A 20,747-nucleotide genomic window follows, 5' to 3' on the forward strand; every position below is an offset into this window, starting at 1 on the left:
AGCCAAGGCAGCACTATCCCAGCACGGGGAGGGATGCCGGGGCTGGAGCCGGACCCCGGCCTGCAGCAGGGCCCCCTCGGCCCCTCACCCCCGTCCCCCGCGTCCGGCTGCCGACAGCTGGTGGGAAGCGCTTTCCCAGCACATAGCGACAAATTCCTGGCGGTCAGAGCTGCTTTGCAGCCGCCGCGGCCCCGGCGGGGGAAGCTGCCCTGGAAAGAGGAGGATTAAAAGCTCTTTGGCTCCAATGACACGTCGCAACCGGTCCCCTCGCACGGCCACCTGCTCGTCCCGGCGCTCCGAGATGCTGCGGGCACCCCGGGGCAGGGGCAGGAGGGGACCGGCCACCCCCCTGCTAAATCCCAGGGGCCCGGCAAGGAGGGCTCAGCCCTGCCTGGGTATTGCCTCCTGAATTAATTCGCTCTGCAGCACCGCAGGGGCGCTCGGGCGGCTCCAGGAGCGGCTCATCCCCGCGGACCATCCTCCTCCTCTGCAGCCCCCGGCCCCCGGCTTCCCCCGGCTCCGATTTCCCTGGATTTTCTGCTTTAACCAGCTCCACCTGCCAGCAAGAAAGAGCAGAAAGCGGAAAATCGGGGTGATCCCCGTAGCCCCGCTTGGCCACGCCGGGCCCTTTGGGGCGGCAGGGGAGGGAGCAGCCCCGGGATGTGTTTTGGGGGCGGCTTCAGCTCCCCGCTGGAGCCCCACTGCTGCTCCCGGGAACGTGATTAATGGGATCTGGTGTTGTCAGTGCCCTGAGCTGTGTGTCTGGGGGTAGAACACGTGTGTGGGTGTGTGTGCATCCTCATCCCGCTCGGTTCCCACAAATCAGGGGGAGGCGGGAGCAGGAACACTCCTGCCCTTGGCTCATCCCCAAAGAGGGGCTCCGGGGGGCTGGGGCTGGGCCTGTGCCGGCCCCAGCACTGAGGAGCGGGAATCCCACTTCCCAGTTCTGCTTCCCTGCACCCCAAAGCCATTCCCAGCACGGGGCCGGGGTCTCTTCTCCACTGGGAACGGCCCCAGAGACACCGAGGCACAGGATGAGGTTGGTGGTCCTGCGGCAAGGACATGGGGGCCACCAGACCCCCCAGGCTCTTAGGGGACACCCCGATAAGGTGCTGGAGGAGGACCCCCCGCAAACCCCACGAATGCTGACCCACAGGCTGAGGAGAGAGCGGGGGGAGGTGACAGCAGTGGCATCCCCGGTGACATGTGGCCGTCCTGGCAGGGGGCTGCGGCCCTTTGTGCCTTCTGAACGGGTGTTGTTCCCGCGTTTGGGCTGCTTGGGGGGGGTCACTAATTGGGGGTGGGCAGGGGCTGCGGGGCCTGGCTGTCCCCCCCCACGCCAACGCCTGGAATTTTCCCACAATCGCTGCTGCCTCGCAGCAGGAAAGCCGCGGGCTGAGGCAGCAGAGCCCCTACAGCCCCCAACAACCCCTACAGCCCCACACGGGTGTGCACAGCCCCTACAGCCCCCAACAGCCCCTACAGCCCCACACGGGTGTGCACAGCCCCTACAGCCCCCTACAGCTCCACACGGGTGTGCACAGCCCCTACAGCCCCACACGGGTGTGCACAGCCTCTACAACCCCCTACAGCCCCCTACAGCCCCACACGGGTGTGCACAGCCTCTACACAGCCCCTGCAGCCCCTACAGCCCCACACGGGTGTGCACAGCCCCTACAGCCCCCTACAGCTCCACACGGGTGTGCACAGCCCCTACAGCCCCACACGGGTGTGCACAGCCCCAAACAACCCTCACCAACCTCACATGGTTGTGCACAGCCCTCAACAATCTCACACAGGACTGTGCACAAAAGCAGTAAGCACACACAAATCCATGCACAGCCCACTAGGAGTGTCAACACCCGTGCAGGACCGTGCACAACTGCACACAGCTGGGCACAGCTGCACATGGCAATGCACACACAGCCGTGCAGAGGCAGTTGTGCACAGCTGGGCACCACTGCACACAACCCTGCTCACCCTGCTCACCAGGACAGCGGCAACAGCCCTGCAGGACCGTGCTCAGCTGTATAAACCCGTGCACAAGCACACACACAACCACTCACAGACCTGCACAACACCCACAGCTTCACACAGCCATGTTCCTCTGTGCACAGCTGTGCACGGCCACGTGCAGCCATCAGAACCCTTCAGCCAGGTGTGCACAGCCCTGCACAGCCTCACAGAGCTGTGCAGCAGTGCACAAACACACAGACCTGTGTGTCACATTACAGACACAGCCGTGCACAGCTGTACCTGGCTGTGCACAGCTGGACCACGATTCACTGCTGCACACAACCGTGCTCGGTCACACACAGCCGCACAGAGCTGCAGCCCTGCACAGCCCCACACAAACTGTGCACAGACACAGAGTGCACAGAGCTGCAGCCACTCACAGCCCCACACAAACCATGCACAGACACAGAGTGCAGCCACTCACAGCCCCACACAAACCGTGCACAACACACACAGCTGCTCCCCAGCACACACAGCCCATCGTGCACAGCACAGAGCAGCAGACCCCTGCACACGACAGCCGTGCACAGCCTGCACAGACACACACAAACACACACAGACACAGACACAGACACACACACAGACACACACACACACACAGCTGTTTTCACACAACCACGCCGAGCTGTGCCACTCCTGCAGCCCCGGGGCGGGGGCAGCGCGGATCCCCCGGGCGGTGTTCCCGGTGTCCCGGAGCCGTGTCCCTGCCGTGCCCTCCCCGTGTCCCCGGTGTCCCGGACCCATGACCCTGCCGTGCCCTCCCCGTGTCCCCGGTGTCGCGGGGCCGCTCCCGGCGGAAGGATCGCGGCCGTGCTCCCCTCCCCTTCCGGCGGCCATGGAGCCGGGCTGGGATCTGGCCCTGGAGCCGGGCTGGGAGCCGGGCGAGCCGGGCGAGCCGAGCTGGGCCCGGCCCGGGGGCGCGCTGGGCGGCCGGGGGCTGCTGGCGCTGGCCGTGGCCAGCGGGGCGGCCGTGTGGGCCACCTGGGCCGTGCTGCTGATGCCCGGCTTCCGCCGCGTCCCGCTGCGCCTGCAGGTACCGCGGCCCCCCGAGCCCTGCCCCCGGCCCCGCTGCGCGGCCCCCGTGACCCGCTGTGCCCCCCAGGTGCCCTACCAGCCCTCCAGCCCCCGGCAGGTGGCCAACACCCTGGCACTGCTGCGGGGCCGCGCCGGCAAGACCGTGGATCTGGGATCCGGAGATGGACGGCTCGTAAGGCTCCGGGGGGTTTGGGGTGTCCGGGGGGGCGAGGGTGGAGGGGAGACCCCCACCCGGCTGCTGCCTGGCTTATGGCTCTGTGTCTGGGAGGTCCTGGCTGCGGTCCAGGACCATCCCCGGTGGACCCAGAGGGTCCTCAGTGGTCTTAGACAGCTGTAGGTGGTTCTAGATTGTCCTGGGTGTCTCTAGGTGTCCCTAGGCTGTCCTCGATTGTCCCAGACTGTCCTTGGTGGTCCTAGGTGACCCAGCATGGTCCTAGGTGGCTCTAAACAGCCCCAGGTGGTTCTAGGCAGCCCTAGGTGGTCCAGGGTGGTTCTAGATGGCCATAGGTGATCTCTGGCAGCTCTAAAAGACACATGCAGGGAGCAGGGTGGGAATGAGGGAGTGGGTGGTGCTGAGCTCCGAGCTCACCCTGCCTGGGAGCCAGCAGGATGGGGTGAGTGGAGCTGGGCAGCAGCCCCTGCCCACCCAAATCCTGCCCCAGGCTCAGCACTGGGGTGCTTTGGCTTTCAGCCCTCCCTGTCTCCCCCTCCAGGTGCTCGAGGCTTACAAGCAGGGGCTGAGGCCAGCCCTGGGCTATGAGCTCAACCCCTGGCTGCTGTGCCTGGCCAACTACCGTGCCTGGAAGGCTGGGTACCACGGGAAGATCTCCTTCCTGAAGAAGGATCTGTGGAAGGTAACAGCATCCCGAGGGTCTGGATATGCTCAGGGCAGGGTCAGAGCTCTGTTTGCCTCTCCAGGATGGATTTGCTGATGGCTGCTTGCTCCTTCCCCATCCCACACTGCTCCTGGGAGGTGGAAATCCATCCTGCTTTCCAGGGAATGCCAGCTGGGGCAGCCCGTGGCCAGTTCTGCTGCTTGGAGCAGCTCTGAGGAGAGGTCTGGATGCTGCTGACAGGCTCACTTGCAGAGATGAGCTTCTCAGGCTGACATGAGGTATTTGCAGCCTGAGCAGAGAGAATCCATCAGGGAATGTTGGTCTGGGATGGTGCTGGGGGCAGGTGTTTCCCAAGACATGCTGCTTTCACACCCACACTTCCCCATCCCACATCTTTTGTGGCATCTTTGCTCCCTGCAAGGTTCCAAAGATCACCCACAAGGTTTGGACACTCAAACAGTTGTTCCTGCTCTGCCTGCTGCTCGTTATTCCCCTTTCCCTTCTGTTTTCAGGTGAATCTCTCTGACTGCCACAACGTGATCGTGTTCCTGGCCCCCAGCGTGGTGAGTCAGCCCCTCACACCCCGAGTTCTTCTGGGCCAGCTCGAGGGGGCTTGTCTTGTGAAACAGAGGGGATCTGGGATGGGATAAGGCCAGGTGGACATCCCTGTGGCTGAGTGGTTTGGTGCTACACAGCATTTATATTTATGGAATCATGGAGGTTGGAAAATCCCTCTGGGATGGAGTCCTGCCATTCCCCCAGCACTGAGCCATGTCCCCAAGTGCCACATCCATGTTAAAGCCCGGCAGGGATGGTGACCCCACCACTGCCCTCAGCAGCTGTGCCAGTGCCTGACCACCCTTTCCATGAAGAAATTTTCCCAGTATCCAACCCGAGCCTCCCCTGATGCCACTTGAGGCCGTTCCTCTTGTCCTGTTGCTCACCGCTTGCTCCAAGTCCCAGCCTTACCCAGGGCCAGTACCAGCCCTCTGCTTTGAAGGGTCGATGTCCCAGAAGCTGCCCCACGGTCCCTGGTGGCACTGCCACAGTGTAACTGTGTCCTAAGGCTGCCTGTCCCTGGCTGTGTCTCTCCCCAGAAGCCTCCCTTGGCCAGCAAGCTCCTGGCAGAACTGCCCGACGAGGCGCGGGTGGTGGCAGGACGCTACCCCTTCCCCTCCTGGAGCCCCAGCAGCACCCTGGGCCAGGGCCTGGACCAGGTCTGGGCCTATGACATCAAGGATGTGCGGCGGGAAGTGCAGGGCAGCGCCCAGGAAAGCCGGGTCTGACCCCAGCCTCGTTAAACCCGGTTTAACAGCAGCCTCCTTAAGCCTGGCATTAAGGGTCAGAGCCACTCCAGCCCTTGGCTCAGCTCAGGACAGAAGTGCTTGGCCAGCATTTGCCCTGGGGACTTGCAGGGTGGCAGATCTTCATTTTTCCAGAGTGTGAGCAAAGCAAGGGAGGAGAAAAATCAGACCTGGAAATCCTGGGGTTAACGCAGGATTGAAGGGATGACGCTCCAGTGCCTCTTTTTGGATGATTGCTGCTTTATTTCAATTTAAGTTTTAAATTAAGAACTTTAAAAATAAAGTTTTGGTTGATTATTCCTCTGAGGTTTTTGCTTTGTCTTTGAGCTGCTGGATGGTCCTGGAGTTGGAGCAGCTGCTGCTCCTGGAGTTGGGCTTTGCTCTGCCATCTTTTCCAGCTCACCTCTGTGCAGGATCAGTTTGGCCCTGCTTGTCAATGTAATATTCCATTTTCCACTCAAACACAGAGGAAAATGGGGTTTTCCTGCCACAGAGTCACAGAATCATGGAATTGGTTGGGTTGGAAGGGACCTTGAAGCTCCTCATTCCACCCCCTGCCATGGGCAAGGACACCTTCCACTGTCCCAGGTTGCTCCAAGCTCTGTCCAACCTGGCCTTGGGCACTGCCAGGGATCCAGGGGCAGCCACAGCTGCTGTGGACATCCTTTCACCACCCTCCCAGTAAAGGAGCAGCTCATCCCTTTGTCCAAGCCCAGAACAAATCCTGGTCTGAGCCAGCCTTGGCTCTGTCTCAGGGGTGAGGGGAGCGAGGCAGGAGCAGCCTTTGGTCCAGGTCCAGGTCTCATCCAGGAAAAAATGTTCCAGCAGGAGCAGGAACCTGTCCCTGCAGCCCAGCAGTGAAGAGCTGCCTGGGATCCCTGCCCCGTGTCTGAGGGGTGCTCAGGGAAGAGCAGAATTCCTGCAGCCTGGCGGGCACAGACCAGACGCCGTTGTCTGGTCTCGTTTTACTCCTGTGAATTTAAGAGCAGAAACACCCACGTGGTTTCTCCCGCTGTTCCCACCTCCCAGCCTGAGAGGGATCCTTGCCTGGCACTCCGTGAAGCACAGACCTCCCTTGCAGTGGGGCATTCCCAAGGCTGCGGCTGCTCTGGCTCGTGGCTGGCACGGGGCACTGGGGGCACCTCGCTGCCCTCAGCGTTCCTCAGCCGCAGGATCTCCTGCTTGTACCTGCAGCGGCAGTGCCACTGTCACCCCTCACAACGAGCAGTGTGGCAGTGCCACTGTCACCCCTCACAACGAGCAGTGTGGCAGTGCCACTGTCACCCCTCACAATGAGCAGTGGCAGTGCCACTGTCACCACTCGTGGTCCCCAGGCAATGAGCCATGCCAGGAGCTGAGCCTGGCATGCAGATCCCATGGCCTTTCCCAAAGAACGGGCGTTCATGGGCTGTGCCGGGTGAGGGCACAGCCTGAGCCAGCCCACAGCCGGGGAGGCACAGCAGGAGCAGGGGGATCATGCCCTGCCACACCTCCCCTGCTTGTCCTCTCCCTTCCCTGCTGTTCTCCCTGCTCCAGAGCAGGATGAGCCAGGGAGAGGGGAACACAGATCAGGGGCAGCTGGGAGGACTTAGGTTAGAACCTGTGAACAAAAGAACTCTAAAGGTTTTAGATTAGGCTTTAGGTTTTAGGTTCCTGTGAAGGTTGCAGGGAAACCTTAGAGCACCTTCCAGTGCTTAAAGGGGCTCCAAGAGAGTGGGAGGAGGACTTTGGACAATGGCATAAGGTGACAGGGCATGGGGAATGGCTTTGGATTGGCAGAGGGCAGGGATGGATGGGATACTGGGAAGGAATTGTTCCCTGGCAGGGTGGGCAGGCCCTGGCACAGGGTGCCCAGAGCAGCTGTGGCTGCCCCTGGATCCCTGGCAGTGCCCAAGGCCAGGCTGGGCAGGGCTTGGAGCAGCCTGGGACAGTGGGAGGTGTCCCTGCCATGGCAGGGGCACTGGGTGAACATTTGTGTCACTTCCAACCCAATCTGTGACTGTGATTCCTCCCAAGGAGGGATGAGCATGCAGGGAAGGACATGTGTGCTGTGTGAGGTGTGTCTGTCCTGCTGCCCTGTGGCACAAGGGGTGGTGGCAGCTGCCTGCACAGCTGGAGGAGCAGTGGGACACGGGCTGTGCTGGCAGGCTGTGGCAGGGCTGGCAGTGGGCACGGGGACAGCGCTGGCACCAAGCCTGGAGAGGGATCCCCTGTCACCTGGCAAGGTGCTGGTCGATGTACCCCTGCAGCTCTGACACCTGCTCCTCTGCCACCACAGCCCGAGCCAGCAGCTGGCTTCTCTGCTGCTCCAGGTGCTCCTGCAGGGGCACAGAACATGGAGAAAATGTGGAAAAAAAGAGATCCGTGCCATGGGAGTGATGCTGCTCAGCCCCTCTCTGCTGCGTGAGTCCGACCTTCTGACCACTTCCCCACCACTCCAGCCTCTCTGCCACAACATCTCCCTTCTTTTGGCCACAGAGGTAGGCCCCATGCAGGTGTGGAGCTTTACATCCCCAGGGAATGGTGGAGAACTCCCTCAGGTTGCTGTGGACAGGGACAGGCAGGACATGGAAGGGAATATCCCTGCAGCCAGCAGGAACCAGGCTGGGAAGCTGATTCAGATTCAGCCTAAACTAGAACCAGGCTGAATAGAATCACAGAATTGTGGAATTGTGTCGGTTGGAAAAGCCCACTAGAATCCAGGTGTTAACCTGGCACTACCAAGGCCACCACTGACCCATGTCCCCAAGTGCCACATCCATGTGTCCTATAAATCCCTTCAGGGGTGGTGACCCTGTCACTGCCCTGGGCAGCTGTGCCAATGCCTGACCACCTTTTCCATGAAGGAATTTTCCCAATATCCAACCTAAACCTCCCCTGGCACAGCCTGAGGCCGTTTCCTCTCCTCCTGTCCCTGTTCCCTGGGAGCACAGCCCGACCCCCTGGCTGTCCCCTCCTGTCAGGAGTTGTGCAGAGCCACAAGGTCCCCCCTGAGCCTCCTTTTCTCCAGGCTGAGCCCCTTTCCAGCTGCCTCAGCCTCTCCTGGTGCTCCAGCCCCTTCCCCAGCTCTGTTCCCTTCCCTGGACCCCCTCAAGCCCCTCCGTGTCCTTCCTTTCTTGAGTGGCCCAAAACTGCCCCCAGGACTGGAGGTGTCCCAGCAGTGCCAGCACAGGGCAGCAACCAGCCCCAGTTTATTCCAGAGATGCCAAAATGTTTTTCTGAAACGTGGGCAGGAGTGACCAGGGGCTGCTCTCCTTGCTTTAGCAGCAGGGACAGCAAAGCCTGGAGACACCAGCAGCTGGGACCTGCCAGCATTGCTTGGAGGGCTGAGGCCAAAGCCGCAGCAAGGCTCCATGGAGAGTGATCCCCAGGGAATGGGCACAGCCCCGAGGCTGCCAGGGCTCCAGGAGGGTTTGGACAATGATCTCAGGGATGCCCAGGGTGGGATTGTTGGGTGTCTGTGCAGGGCCAGGAGCTGGGCTGGATGATCCCTGGGGGTTTTTCCCAGTCAGGACGTTCCGTGACTCCATGGAAGTTCCCCCCTCCAGGCTGGAGCAGCCCCAGGGCAGGGGCTGAGGCAGCACATCTCTGCTGTGGGTGAGAGATCAGCCTGGCCTCCAGTGGGCTGCTCCAGAGCTTTACCTGGGTGTTGAGAGTGAATTCCCGGAGCTTCCTCCTGACCTCTGCCCAGCCCTCCTCATCCAGCTGCCTGTGACAGAGGAGCTCCTGTGGATGGTGCCCAGACACCAAACCCAGCCCTGCCAGATCACACAGCTCCACAGAGCCGGTGCCCATCCCACCACGATCCCCAGAACCAGAACCTTTCCTCTCCCAGTGCCCAAACCCCCTCAGGGCACGCAGCTTGGCCTGTGGCTATGGAACATGTGTTACACAGGTCAAAGCCAAGGTTTGCTGACCATCCTGAGCATCCCTCAGAGCTCTGCTGTCATGTCATCTACTTCCACTTTCCAACTTGTCTCTTTCCAGAAGCCTGGAATGTTTTCCTTCTACATATAAGAAAGCCTTACCCAAAATAAAACTTTCTGGTAAAGAGTAATAACTGAATGACATTCCTCCTTCCTCTTTATGTAGTTTAGCTGGTTACCCCCAGGGAGAGCCAGAGCTGGGCTCTGGGTGCCTCCCAGCCCAGCCCGTTCCCTGGCAAAGGCAGCGGGAGCTGCCGGAGCACCACGGCTCCTCTGCGGCTGGAGGAGCCAGGTAAAGCACACGGCTTAACCCAGCAGAACCTGGAGCGTCTGGGCTCTCGTGGCAGTTAAAAAAACCCCAAATGATGAGATGCATCACTGAAATTCAGGTTGTGGACTTTGCATGCCCTGCTCCTGTGGTGTCTGCCCAAATTGCTGCATTTACTCACGGACCACGGCTATTTTCAGTGTGGAACACGTGGCAGAGGCTGGTTGAGGCTCAGGCTTGTGCCTGAGACACCCCTCCAGAGCCCAGGGGCTCTGGCACTCACCCTCTCCTCAGTGCTGGCATCCAGCTAATGGAATATCTGACATGTTTTCTAGGTGACCACGTCTTTTAGAGAGCTGAAAAGCCCCAGCTCAGGTTTCTCCTGTGCTTTGTTCCACCCCTCCACAGCTACAGCTGGTTGAGTTTTAGCAGGATAATGGAGCCGGGGGAAGAGACCCATCAAAATTTAGCAGTTTCAGGGTTTGTTAGTGTCCTGGTTCAGGGAGTCAACCCAGGACAGTTGGGAAGCCAGGGAGGTGTCAGCACAGTGCCACCCAAGGGTTCCAGACAAACTCCTGTGCTGGGAAGAAGGAAAAATGAGACCATCCCAAATGGGTGGTGTCTCACGGGCCTCTCTCACGTTGTGATCCACCAAAGCATTGGGCATGTGCTTAACTTCAGCTTTTAAAGAGGTCAGTGGGGCTAAAAACATGATTAAATCAAATATGTGCTTAAGAGCTTTCTTGGATCAAGGCCCAGTGACCAAGTCTCTTCCTGCAGGAAGAGGGGACAGCTGCCTCCTCTTCCCAGAGCAGGCCCAGCAGCTCCCTTTCCCTGCCTATTGCTGCCTCCAGCCAGGCAAAAAAAGATCCCTCAATCCAGACATCCATGGGAATTTGGAATGGCAGATATCCCAAGAAAGAAAGAGCACTTACTGCTCCGGAGGCACTGGGAAGGCAGAGGCTCCTTTCAGGCTTTTCTGGAGGCAAAGGAAGAACAGAATTCCTGTAAACATGAACCCATTGCAATCCCAGATCCTGCCACTCAGAGAAATCTTGCCATGGAATGGGTTAGGCTGGAAGGGGCTTTAAGGATGATCCCATCCCACCCCACCCCCTGCCATGGCAGGGACAACTCCCACTGTCCCAGGCTGCTCCCAGCCCCATCCAGCCTGGCCTTGGACACTGCCAGGGATCCAGGGGCAGCCCCAGCTGCTCTGGGCACCCTGTGCCAGGGCCTGCCCACCCTCACAGGAAGGAATTATTTTCTTACATCCAACCTAAATGTCTCCTCTTTTAGCTTAAATCCATTCCCTTTGTCCTGTTACTGTCTGCACATGTAAAAATACATTTTCCCTCTTTTCTGTAAGGCCCCTTGGAAGTGGCACAAGCTATCCCAGCACTCCCACAGCCACCAGTGCCATGGCAAGGAAACCATGGGTTGTACAATCTGAAGGTTTCACATCTCCCATCCTCTGAATTTCTAAATAAAGACCCACATTTGCCTAGTGGGAGGACATTTCCCCATCCCTGGCAGTGTCCAGGTTGGACAGGGCTTGGACCCACCTGGTACAGTGGAAGGTGTCCCTGGCCATGGCAGGGGTGGAACAAGATGAGCTTTAAGGCCCCTTCCAACCCAAACCATTCTGGGATTCCATGATTCTGTCACATGGGGATGACTGTTGTGTCCCCTGCCTGTACCCCAGGCACAGCAAACCCTCAGGGAAAACATGGATGTGGCACTTGGGGACACGGCTCAGTGGTGGCTTTGGCAGTGCTGGGGGAATGGTTGGACTCAATGAACTGAGAGGGCTTTTCCAACCCAACCAATCCTACAAATGCCTTAAGGAAGGAGCTCATGGAACTCTTCCCAGCAAGGCCCAGCTCCCTCCCCTCCCTACCTGCTGCAGCTCCTGCAGCTGCACCTCCAGCTTTGCCTTTTGCTCCCGCAGCAGGTTCAGCTCCCGGGAGCTGTTTGTCAGCAGCTCAGGCTCTGGGATGGACAAGTGGAGCTCGGCAGGGCCACAGTCCACGGCACTGCTGCCCAGGGACCGGATCTGCTCCCGCTGCAGCCTGAAAGCAGCACAGGGTCAGTCCCTGCCCGCCCTTCTGGGTGACACCATGGGGCAGGTCACTCACTGGGACCTGCTGGTTCTGGCCACCTGCAAAGGCTGACACCACGGAGCAGCTCTGCTCACGGAGCAGAGCTCTCACCACGGAGCAGGTCGCTCACTGGGACCTGCTGGTTCTGGCCACCTGCAAAGGAAAAGTGGGAAAGTTTCTGAAGGGAGCTTGTCCTAGAGCTATTTGTGGCTTTTCTACCACGAGTATTTCTGCTGCTTCCCACAGCCCAAGCTGCCGAGAGAGCTGAGAGCGCTGCAGGGACGGGCTGGGAGGTGGAGCTATTTGTGGTACCTCTGCATTTCCACACCATCCACCGTGGGATCAATCTCTCACCCTGCATTTTAAGTGGGAGGAACATATGTGCAAAGCAGCTCCATGGGGTCCAGAGCACCCTGATGTGCAGCTGGAGGCAGCTTGATGCTGGATTGCCAGGAGCAGGGAGATAAATGTGCACTCCAGATCCTCTGCTCCACCTGGGAGCCCTGCTCACCTCCTCCTAGGGCAGGGCATGGCTGCTGGGGGGTTTTTCCACCTGGCCCTAAGGAGGAGGTGGCTGAGGTTTACCCATAGGCAATCAGCAGGTTCTCGTGCTTCTTGGCCAAGTCCTGCAGGCGTTTCTTGTAGCCCCGGGCTGCCCGAGCCAGCTGCTCTTCCCGGCACTTGTAGGAAGCCCGGATGTCCCTGAGCATCCTGTCCACAAAGCTCTTCATGGCAACGTGGCCAGCTGGGGCTTTGCTGTGTCCTGTCACACTGCTGGGTTTGCTGTCCATGTAGTTCTGTAAATGCACAGAGAGGGAAATCCAGGGGGAACGGCTTCCCACTGGGTTAGAGGGGATATGGGGAAGGGATTGCTCCCTGGCAGGGTGGGCAGGCCCTGGCACAGGGTGCCCAGAGCAGCTGTGGCTGCCCCTGGGTCCCTGGCAGTGTCCAAGGCCAGGTTGGACAGGGCCTGGAATCACATGCTCTAGTGGAAGGTATCCCTGCCATGGCAGGGGGTGGCACTGGATGATCTTTAAAGGCCCTTCCAACCCATTCCATGGTTCTATGGCAGCTCCCCAACCAGATTTCCTGTATGGCCAAGCAAAATTATCAGTGAACTGCTGCTGGAATTTTTCTTGGTCAGATTACAGGGATTAAAAAACCCTTTCTTTATGTATTTACTCTAATTTATTGGCAGCAGCCAAGAAGAGGAGGGTGTCAATATGGAGATGCCTGAGGAAACAGCTGGAGCTGTGCCAGGGCAGGGTCAGGCTGGATTCTGGGAAAGGTTTTTCCCCCAGAGGGTGCTGGGCACTGCCCAGGCTCCCCAGGGAATGGGCACAGCCAGAGGCTGCCAGAGCTCCAGGAGTGCTTGGACAATGATCTCAGGGATGCCCAGGGTGGGATTGTTGGGGGGTCTGGGCAGGGACAGGGGCTGGATCCATGATCTTTGTGGATCCCTTCCCACTGAGGATATTCCATGGCTCTGTGGCACCTCCCGGGCCAGGAGGGCCCCGGGCTGGGGGTACCCACTGCCAGGTCCCTGATGTGCTGCGCCAGCCGGGAGCGATATTCCTCGTTCAGCTCCTTCAGCTGCAGCTGCAGCCGGGAGTTCTCCGCCTCCACCTCCTGGAGCTGGCCCTGGGACGTGAGCAGCACCTGCACAGCAAACAGAAATCCTGCTGGCCTGCTCCTCCGGCCAGGGATCGGGAGTGAGACACTTCCTCAGAGCTGAGGGTCTTCATTTCCAGACCTTTGGCTTCACTAGAGCTGGGAAGATCCTGGATTTTCAGACAAACCCACTGGAAATGTTTATAATCCCTATTCCCCTGCTACTTTCTGTCATTTCCCACCCCCCACCCCGGTGATTCCACCAACTCTTTCTGCAAACCAGTGAGCAAAATTCCTCCCACCAGCTTTGCAAGCAGCACTTCCACCACGTGCAGGAGGAAACTGCACAGGGACAGCCTTGGTGTGACAAGCTCCCTGCAGAGGGAGAGGTGTCGGAGCACCTGGGATGAAGGCACCCCAGCCCTGGCAGCTCAGGAGGGGTGGGTGGCAGCCCCTGCTCACCGCTGGTCGCTCCGCCTGCCCCTGCCGGCCGGCCCCCATCGCTCCCTTCGCCTCCTGCAGCTCCTTCCCCAGCGCCAGCCTGGACACACAGTGGGAAACTGGGTTTATTTGAATGGCCCAAACTCCTTCTCCATCCCTGGAAGTGTCCGAGGCCAGGCTGGACGGGCTTGGAACAACCTGGGATAGTGGAAGGTGTCCCTGTCCATGGCAAGGGGTGGAAGGAGATGGGCTTTAGGGTCCCTTCCAGCCCAACCCATTCTGACATTCTGTCATTCTCCATAGGTCCAACACAGGCAGCTTTGGGACGAAAATCACTTTGGAATGACAGAAATCTCCTAGCAGCAGCTGCCAGCATCCAAATGTGTGTAAAAAAAACATACATTTGCCAGAAAATCTCTCCCCACCAAAGATGAACATCCTCCACAGTTCAGAGGGTTGAGTCCTGTAGCATTCCTGCTGGGGCAGCCTTTCCTGGGACATTAACCCCATTCCAAGGTGATGGAAAACCCATTCTGTGGGTAAGGGCTGGGCTGGATTAATCTCTGGGATGTCACACGTTTGCTGTGTGTCACAGACAGTGGATTTTCAGGGCGTCCCTGAACATCACCAACTTCCATCTGACAGCTCTGAAGAGCCTTAAAAACGTCAGGTTTTCCTTCCAGGCCTCATTCCTTCCCTGTACCCCCAAATGCAGATTGCCTCCCCTCCTGCTCCCATGGGTCAAATCCAGTCCCACAAACACCTGGCCACTCACAATCGCTCCTCCAGCTTCTGCTGCTGCTCATCATATGTTTTCTTCAGTTTTTCCAGCTCCACTTTTATGTGATCCTGGTTTCCAAGCAACTGAAGGACAAACGAAGAGGAAGATGAGGCAGAAGGCTGAGTGAAGAGAGGACAAAGTGAGGAGAACCTCGAGCTGAGCACTTGTCCAGCTGAGCAGTGCCGTGCTGGGGGAAGGACTGCTTTGACTGGGAGGGGCTGGTGCCCTGCAGCAGGCAGGAACGGTGTCTGATGCACAGCCAGGGCACGTGGAGGGACACATGTGTCGCTCTCCCGAGGGAAACGCTCACGTTGAGATTCCCAGCAGGAGCTGGTGGCGGAGCCCAGGCTGGTTCTGCAAGGGCTGCAGATGGGGAGGAGGCAGGGACCATCTCTGTGCTCTCAGTTTTGGGTGCTTCATCACCCCCAGATTTCTCAAGTGTGAGAAAGAAGGGAAAAAATTCTCCTTTGCACTTCTTGGCTTCTAAGCTCCTCTCTGTGCTCCCCCTGCCAGGGCATGGACCCAGGGAATCACCTCTGCCCTCCTCAGCTCTGCCTGCACATCTGGAGTTATTCTTGTCTCATTTTGCAACTGCAGGGTTTAAAAAAAGGATTTAAAATGAATCAAGGCATCAGCTGATCCACAAAACTCAAGTTAGCAGCAGGAGGTGCCAGCCGCAGTTGGAATCAATCCCCCTCTGCTTCCCAAGGATCCTGCAGCACAGCCCCTCACACTCACGTTTCTTTCCAGCTCCTGCTGCTCGTGTTCAGAGGCAGCTGCATCCTTGGGCTAGTTTGGGGAGAGAGAAGAAGGGGCCTGGTAGATCCCTGCTCTCCAAGGGGCTGGTGGAAGGGCAGACAGTCCCTCACCTTCCCCCTCCGAGCAGAGCGGGGCTGTCCTGCTGCTCTCCCTCTTCCCAGCCCTGGGGAGGATTGATGAGCCAAGCCAGGGGGGAGGCTGCTCTCTTTGGCCAGGCTGAGCAGCTCCTGGGTCAGCTCCTCGTTCCTCATCACCTGCAAGGTCAAACAAGAAGGAAAGAACTTCTGAAACCCCCCCTCTGGTCAGCACATCCCTGCTGCTCCTGGTGTGTGCTCCAGGCAGGCACCCCCTCCTCAAATCAAGTTTTAATTTTAGTTCTGTCTCTTATATCCAAAGATACTGTGATTTTCTGCTTCTCATTAAATGCACTGCCAGGCAGCAAGGTTATTCTCATGGAATGTTATCCCTCTGCAATCTCACACCCAAATCCAGACCTCAGTGCCAGCCCTGGCACAGCTCTGCCACCACCTCTGCAGGCCTCCAGCTCCCTCCTCGCCCCCACCCTGCACCCTCTGTTCAGCTTCCCAACACTTCAGGAACATCCTTCCCCATGGAACAGCTTTGAGCAGTGCTGGGCTCCACAGTGTAAGAAGGGCCAAGTCTTCATCCATCCATCCATCATCCATCCATCCATCATCTATCCATCCATCATCCATCCATCATCCATCCATCATCCATCCATCCATCAATCATCCATCTATCATCATCCATCCATCCATCCATCATCCATCCATCCATCATCCATCCATCATCCATCCATCATCCATCCATCCCTCATCCCTCTCTCCAGATGACACATTCCCAGCTGGGTCGGGATGCCTCCCCCAGCAGCAGCCAGCCCACAGCCCGGTGTAGGCAGCATTCAGAGTGCTGCTGCTGTGAAGTGATACATTTCCAAAAGATAAAGAGGATCTGAATGAGGTTACAGGTGATCTGGAGGGAACACTGGGGGAATTCATGTCTCCCAGGAGAATTTCTGTGTAGATAACAAAGCTCTGGTGGGGTTTATGACTGGGGACAAGCTTGAGTAATTGTTACCATGGCAGTGAATCGGGAGGATGGGAGGCAGAGGTCATCTGAGTCATCCGTGGAGAGAATAGCTTATCAAAAGATAGCACGGGGTGGGCTGGGGGAGAGCGAGGAGAAAGGAGGCTGACAAAGAGGTGAGATATACAGCTGTGAAACCTGACAGCTCCGCAGAGACAGCTCCGCTTGTTCCCCGACCCGCAGCGATCCATCTGCAGCTGTCAGCCCTGACAATTTGATCGCAGGGGTCACAAGGACCGGTTTAGCCAAAAAAAAAAGGGGCAGTCCCCGGTTTGAGTTGGGCTTCGCTGCCGTTCCCGAGCTCCCGAGCCTGGCGTGGCTCCAGGGAAAACCCCGGTGTGGAACCCAGAGCGCGTTTGGGTCCCCTCGGGGGCTGCCGCCGCAGCCGCCGCGAGCCCGGGGGACAAAAGGAGAAGGAAACGGAGAGCCAGGAAAGGTCAGAGCCTTGAAAAGGAAGAATTTACAGCGAGTCAGAAAACAGGCACCGAGTGCCTGCCTGGCATCTCCTGCGAGGCGCTTCCCAAGGCTGGGCAGGGCCGCTCCTGCGGCCGGGGCAGGCGCGGATCCCGCGGACAAAGGAGCCGCCACAATCCAGAGGCTCCGGCTGCTCCCGGACAAGGGGCCGTGAATGAGCTCGCCGAGCTGCTCCTGCGCCAAGCAGCCATGACAACATATTGGCAAGGTCACAAGTAGCACTTGTAATTGGGAATGTGTAAAAGGTTCATTGTCTCCCCCAGAAGAGCGCCGGGAAGGGGAGGGGGCAGAACCGCAGGCTGCTTTTCCCATTTCCTTTGGGAAAGTCCGCACTGGGAACATAATGAGCAAGAGGCCCATGTCGCGACAAGTCCCAGGCTGCCAAGCCGGAGCCTCGCTGGCTTCAGGCAGGGATTTTTGGGAGTCGGAGCCAAGGAACTGGGGTAAACTCCTCGGCATATGGAGGACATCCAAGGAATTCACCTCTGGCTTCTGGCCCCGCTTCAGCACTTCTTGGAGCAACCTGGCCTGGGGGAAGGGGTCCCGTGGCAGGGGGTGGAATGGGATGGGTTTTAAAGTCCCTTCCACCCCAAAGCATTCCTTGACTCTGTGGTTCCTCAGGATGCTATCTGGCACAGAACTGAATCCACGTGCTTTCACCCTCTGAACCATCCCAGGATCCATCTGAAAACTGTGTGTTATTACCTCTAGCCTGCTAAACCCATCATTTAGAGATGTCAGCTGCCTGAAAATCCAGCTTTTGACAAACACATTGCACCCCCTTGGGGACAAGAAGCAGCTGAGAGTGCTGACGGCTGAGCTATTCCTCCCTGAGCCCGGCACGACCGGGAGCAGAGCGGCTCTGCCTCGTGCTCCAGCGGGATCGCAGGGTGGGATCACCCCCTGCAAGAGCTGAGTTCTCCTCCTTGTGAGAAATTCCCATTTCTCAGCTTCTGGGAGACAAACGATCTGTCCCCAAGGGTCCCTAACTCGCGGGTGATCATTGCCCTGCTCTGCCAGAGCCCATCCGGGCACACCCAACCAGAGCAGCATTCCTGCTGCACATCTTCCCAGCACAGCTCGGCATGGAAAACCAGGTCACTGAGCTGAGGCACCAAATATCTGCTGGGGGAGGGAGGGAGCAGGAGCGTGTCAGTCATTGCATCCGATTCAAAAAGGAGGAGAAGCGGGAGGGGGGAGAGGAGGGGACAGAGGAAGGGCTATTGAAGTAGCCAAAGAAATACACAAATCTGGGTCCAAAAGCCTCTGGTTAATCATTGCTGAGCTAGCAGTCAGCGGGAAGGTGTCTGTCTCTTAAGGAACCATCAGAAACTCGCTTAAATTCGGTGTTTTTATGAACTTATCGACCTGAAAGCCGCCAGGCCCCTTCCCGCCGCCCGAAATGAGAGCGGCTCCAATCCGTTCACGTGCGGGCTGCGCAAGCCAAGCAGAAAAAAGGGAAACAAAGCGCGCTGGCAGCGCCGGGGGACCGGCCCCGGGCAGCCCCGCCGTGACCTCCGGGCAGCGCCGTGGGGCCGCCGGGGCAGCGGGAGGGCTCTGCCCGCGGGGGCCCGGGGAGCAGCGGGCCAGCACTGCCCTGTCCCCTGTCCCCAGCCCTGTCCCCAGCCCTGTCCTCAACTCTGTCCCCAGTTCTGTCTCCAGCCCTGTCCCCAGCCTGTCCCCGCTGCCCGGGCAGGTCTGCAGGCCCTGTGGGAAGGAGCTGTGTTACATCAAATCCCCGGAGACAATCCCACGGCCAGGCTGTGCCTGTCACAGCTCAGAGGCTGGACATGTCCTGGCCGTGTGTGCTGGGACCCTGAGCCCCCTGGGCTGGGCTGAGCCCCAGCGTGGGCAGCAGGAGGGGGGGATTCTGCCCCTCTGCCCCCTCAGGTGAGACCCCACCTGCAGAGCTGCCCCAGCCCTGGGGCCAACAGCAGCAGGACCTGGAGCTGCTGGAGACAGTCCAGGGGAGCCCATGGAGATGCCCCAAGGGCTGGAGCCCCTCTGCTCTGGAGCCAGGCTGGCAGAGCCGGGGGTGTTCAGCTCAGGGAGACCTCAGAGTCTAAAGGGGCTCCAGGAGAGCTGGAGAGGGACTGGGGACAAGGCATGGAGGGACAGGACACAGGGAATGGCTTCCCACTGCCAGAGGGCAGGGATGGATGGGATATTGGGAAGGAATTGTTCCTTGGCAGGGTGGGCAGGGTGCCAAGAGCAGCTGTGGCTGCCTCCTGATCCCTGGCAGTGCCCAAGGCCAGGCTGGATGGGGCTTGGAGCAGCCTGGGACAGTGGAAGGTGTCCCTGCCCATGGCAGGGGTGGCACTGGATGTTTTTTGTGGACTTGGTGACCTTTAAGAGATCCCTCAACAAGAACATTTGTACAATTGCATGAGAAGCCTCCCTGGAGCTGAGCTGTGGTGGGGATGCACAAATGAAAGCCAAGCAAGGCCCCTGCACAGCAGGGATCGTGAGGTGGAGCTGGATCTGTGGAATAACCCCTGGCACGAGCTCTGGGATGAGCCCTGCAGCCTCTCTCACCTCCTTGTCCAGCTCCCTGCCGAGGGCCAGGTAATTGCTCTTCAGGATGATGAACTCCTCCCCCAGCTCCTGCCGGCTGCTCTCCAGGGCGTGCAGGCGCTCCCGCAGGGAATCCCGCTCCTCCCTGAGCCCGGCGCTGCCCTGCTCCAGCTCCTGCAGCCGCCTCTCCAGAGCCTGCATCTGCACGGGGCAGCAGGGTCAGAGCAGCACAGCCAAACCAGAGGGCATTTCCTGGCCGCTCCTCGGGGCCTGGCTGCTGGGGGGAATTCAGCTCCCTAAAAAGCCAGGAGGAGATGGCAAGCAGGGTAAGGATGGGTGTGTTAGGAGCTGCAGAGCTGGGGGAAGCACTGGCAGGGCTGAAATTGGCAGTTCCCAAATTAGGTACCGTCGTTTTCAGCTGGAAGTTCTCGGTCTCATAACGCTCCTTCATTTTGTTTGTCTCGATCTGGAGATCCACAAGGTCTTTGGAAATCTGGGAGAGACAAACTCAGTGAAGGCCGTGGTTGGATTCTGAGGCCAATGTGAGGTTTGAGCACAACACAGCCGCCCCAGAAGGAGGAATTCCCCCCAGATTTCCCACTGGGGATCTACTGGCCATCACAGCTCAGTTTTCTCCAACTCCCAAAGTTTTACCTTCAGTTTTTCCTCTTCACTGAGAACCATCCTGGTTGGGAAGTCTGTCCTGGAGCCAGGCAGTTTCTCCATCTCCTCCCGCAGGTCTCCAGGCTGGTGCATCTCCTGGTTCCTGTCCTCCAGCTGCCCCTGGAGGCACAGAGCAGCTCCAGGGCCCTCCTCTCCCCCTGCCCCTGGCCCACCCTGCTGCTGGAAGAGCTCAGCACATCCAGCTTTGCAGAGCCTGAACAGATCCCAGCCTTTCCAGCAGCCATTTCTCCCCTGTGCTTAGGATTCCCTTGGCAGAGTGCTGCTTCTACGAGCTGGGGAGGGGCTGCAGACTTCCATACCTGGATTTTTGGGCAGCAAGGTGCTCTGTCAGAATACTCACACTCTCATTCTCTGCAATGATTCCAAGGTCCATGTGCTCAGAGGCAGGGGCTCTGCATAGGGCTGGGCAGGCAGTGACTGAGAAGCCCAGGAAGGATCTCCAAGGAACCTCTCCCCGGAGGTCCAGCACTGTTGCTACCAACTCTGGTTACCAGAGGCTTCCACCTGGATTTTAAGGTGGCTCCAGACCTTACAGCCCTGGGAGCTGCTAGAGGGAGAGCACTGGCACTTCCCAGGAGGATTCTGTTCTCCCAGCTCAGCCCAGAGCAGAGACTGGAACAAGCAGCTCAGGAACACCCCCAGGGCAGGCAGGGAGGGGGTACCAGCCCCTGGATGGACCATTCCCAAACCTGGCTGCAGGGATGGCCTCCACCTCCAGTGCAGGGATATTCCAGTGCTTTAGGGGCTGACAGGAAAGAGGGAGAGGGAGTTTTTACATGGGCTGACAGTGATAGGAAAAGGGGGAAGATTTTACAGTAATAGAGGAGAAATTTAGAATGAATAAAGAGCAGGGACAGATGGGATATTGGGAAGGAATTGTTCCCTGTGA

The 20,747-nt window shown here is 58.8% G+C and overlaps 2 protein-coding genes across 4 annotated transcripts; one reads left to right on the plus strand and one right to left on the minus strand.

Moving 5' to 3' along the window:
* Positions 1-2,819: 2,819 nt before the first annotated feature.
* ANTKMT (adenine nucleotide translocase lysine methyltransferase) lies at positions 2,820-5,490 on the plus strand. Of its 3 annotated transcripts, XM_041462178.1 has the most exons (5): positions 2,823-3,049; positions 3,119-3,223; positions 3,765-3,905; positions 4,400-4,450; positions 4,985-5,490. In XM_041462178.1, the coding sequence occupies exons 1-5, from the start codon at positions 2,852-2,854 to the stop codon at positions 5,171-5,173; spliced, it is 684 nt and encodes a 227-aa protein (XP_041318112.1). In that variant the 5' UTR covers positions 2,823-2,851; the 3' UTR covers positions 5,174-5,490. The 3 variants fall into 3 exon arrangements, with proteins under 3 accessions (XP_041318113.1, XP_041318110.1, XP_041318112.1); XM_041462179.1 differs by having other exon boundaries at positions 2,820-3,223; positions 5,327-5,490; XM_041462176.1 differs by having other exon boundaries at positions 2,822-3,223.
* On the minus strand, positions 5,450-20,231 carry CCDC78 (coiled-coil domain containing 78). Its single transcript, XM_041462219.1, is given in 17 exon segments — positions 5,450-5,617; positions 6,262-6,379; positions 7,409-7,509; positions 8,834-8,900; positions 10,321-10,364; positions 11,286-11,457; positions 12,073-12,284; positions 13,021-13,146; positions 13,561-13,639; positions 14,315-14,403; positions 15,059-15,109; positions 15,190-15,333; positions 19,196-19,375; positions 19,581-19,667; positions 19,829-20,070; positions 20,073-20,157; positions 20,199-20,231. Coding segments are annotated over 17 exon segments (1,998 nt in total).
* Positions 20,232-20,747: the final 516 nt, after the last annotated feature.

Source organism: Pyrgilauda ruficollis, unplaced genomic scaffold (genome assembly GCF_017590135.1).
Source record: "Pyrgilauda ruficollis isolate IOZ18807 unplaced genomic scaffold, ASM1759013v1 scaffold16, whole genome shotgun sequence".
Lineage (NCBI taxonomy): Eukaryota > Metazoa > Chordata > Aves > Passeriformes > Passeridae > Pyrgilauda > Pyrgilauda ruficollis.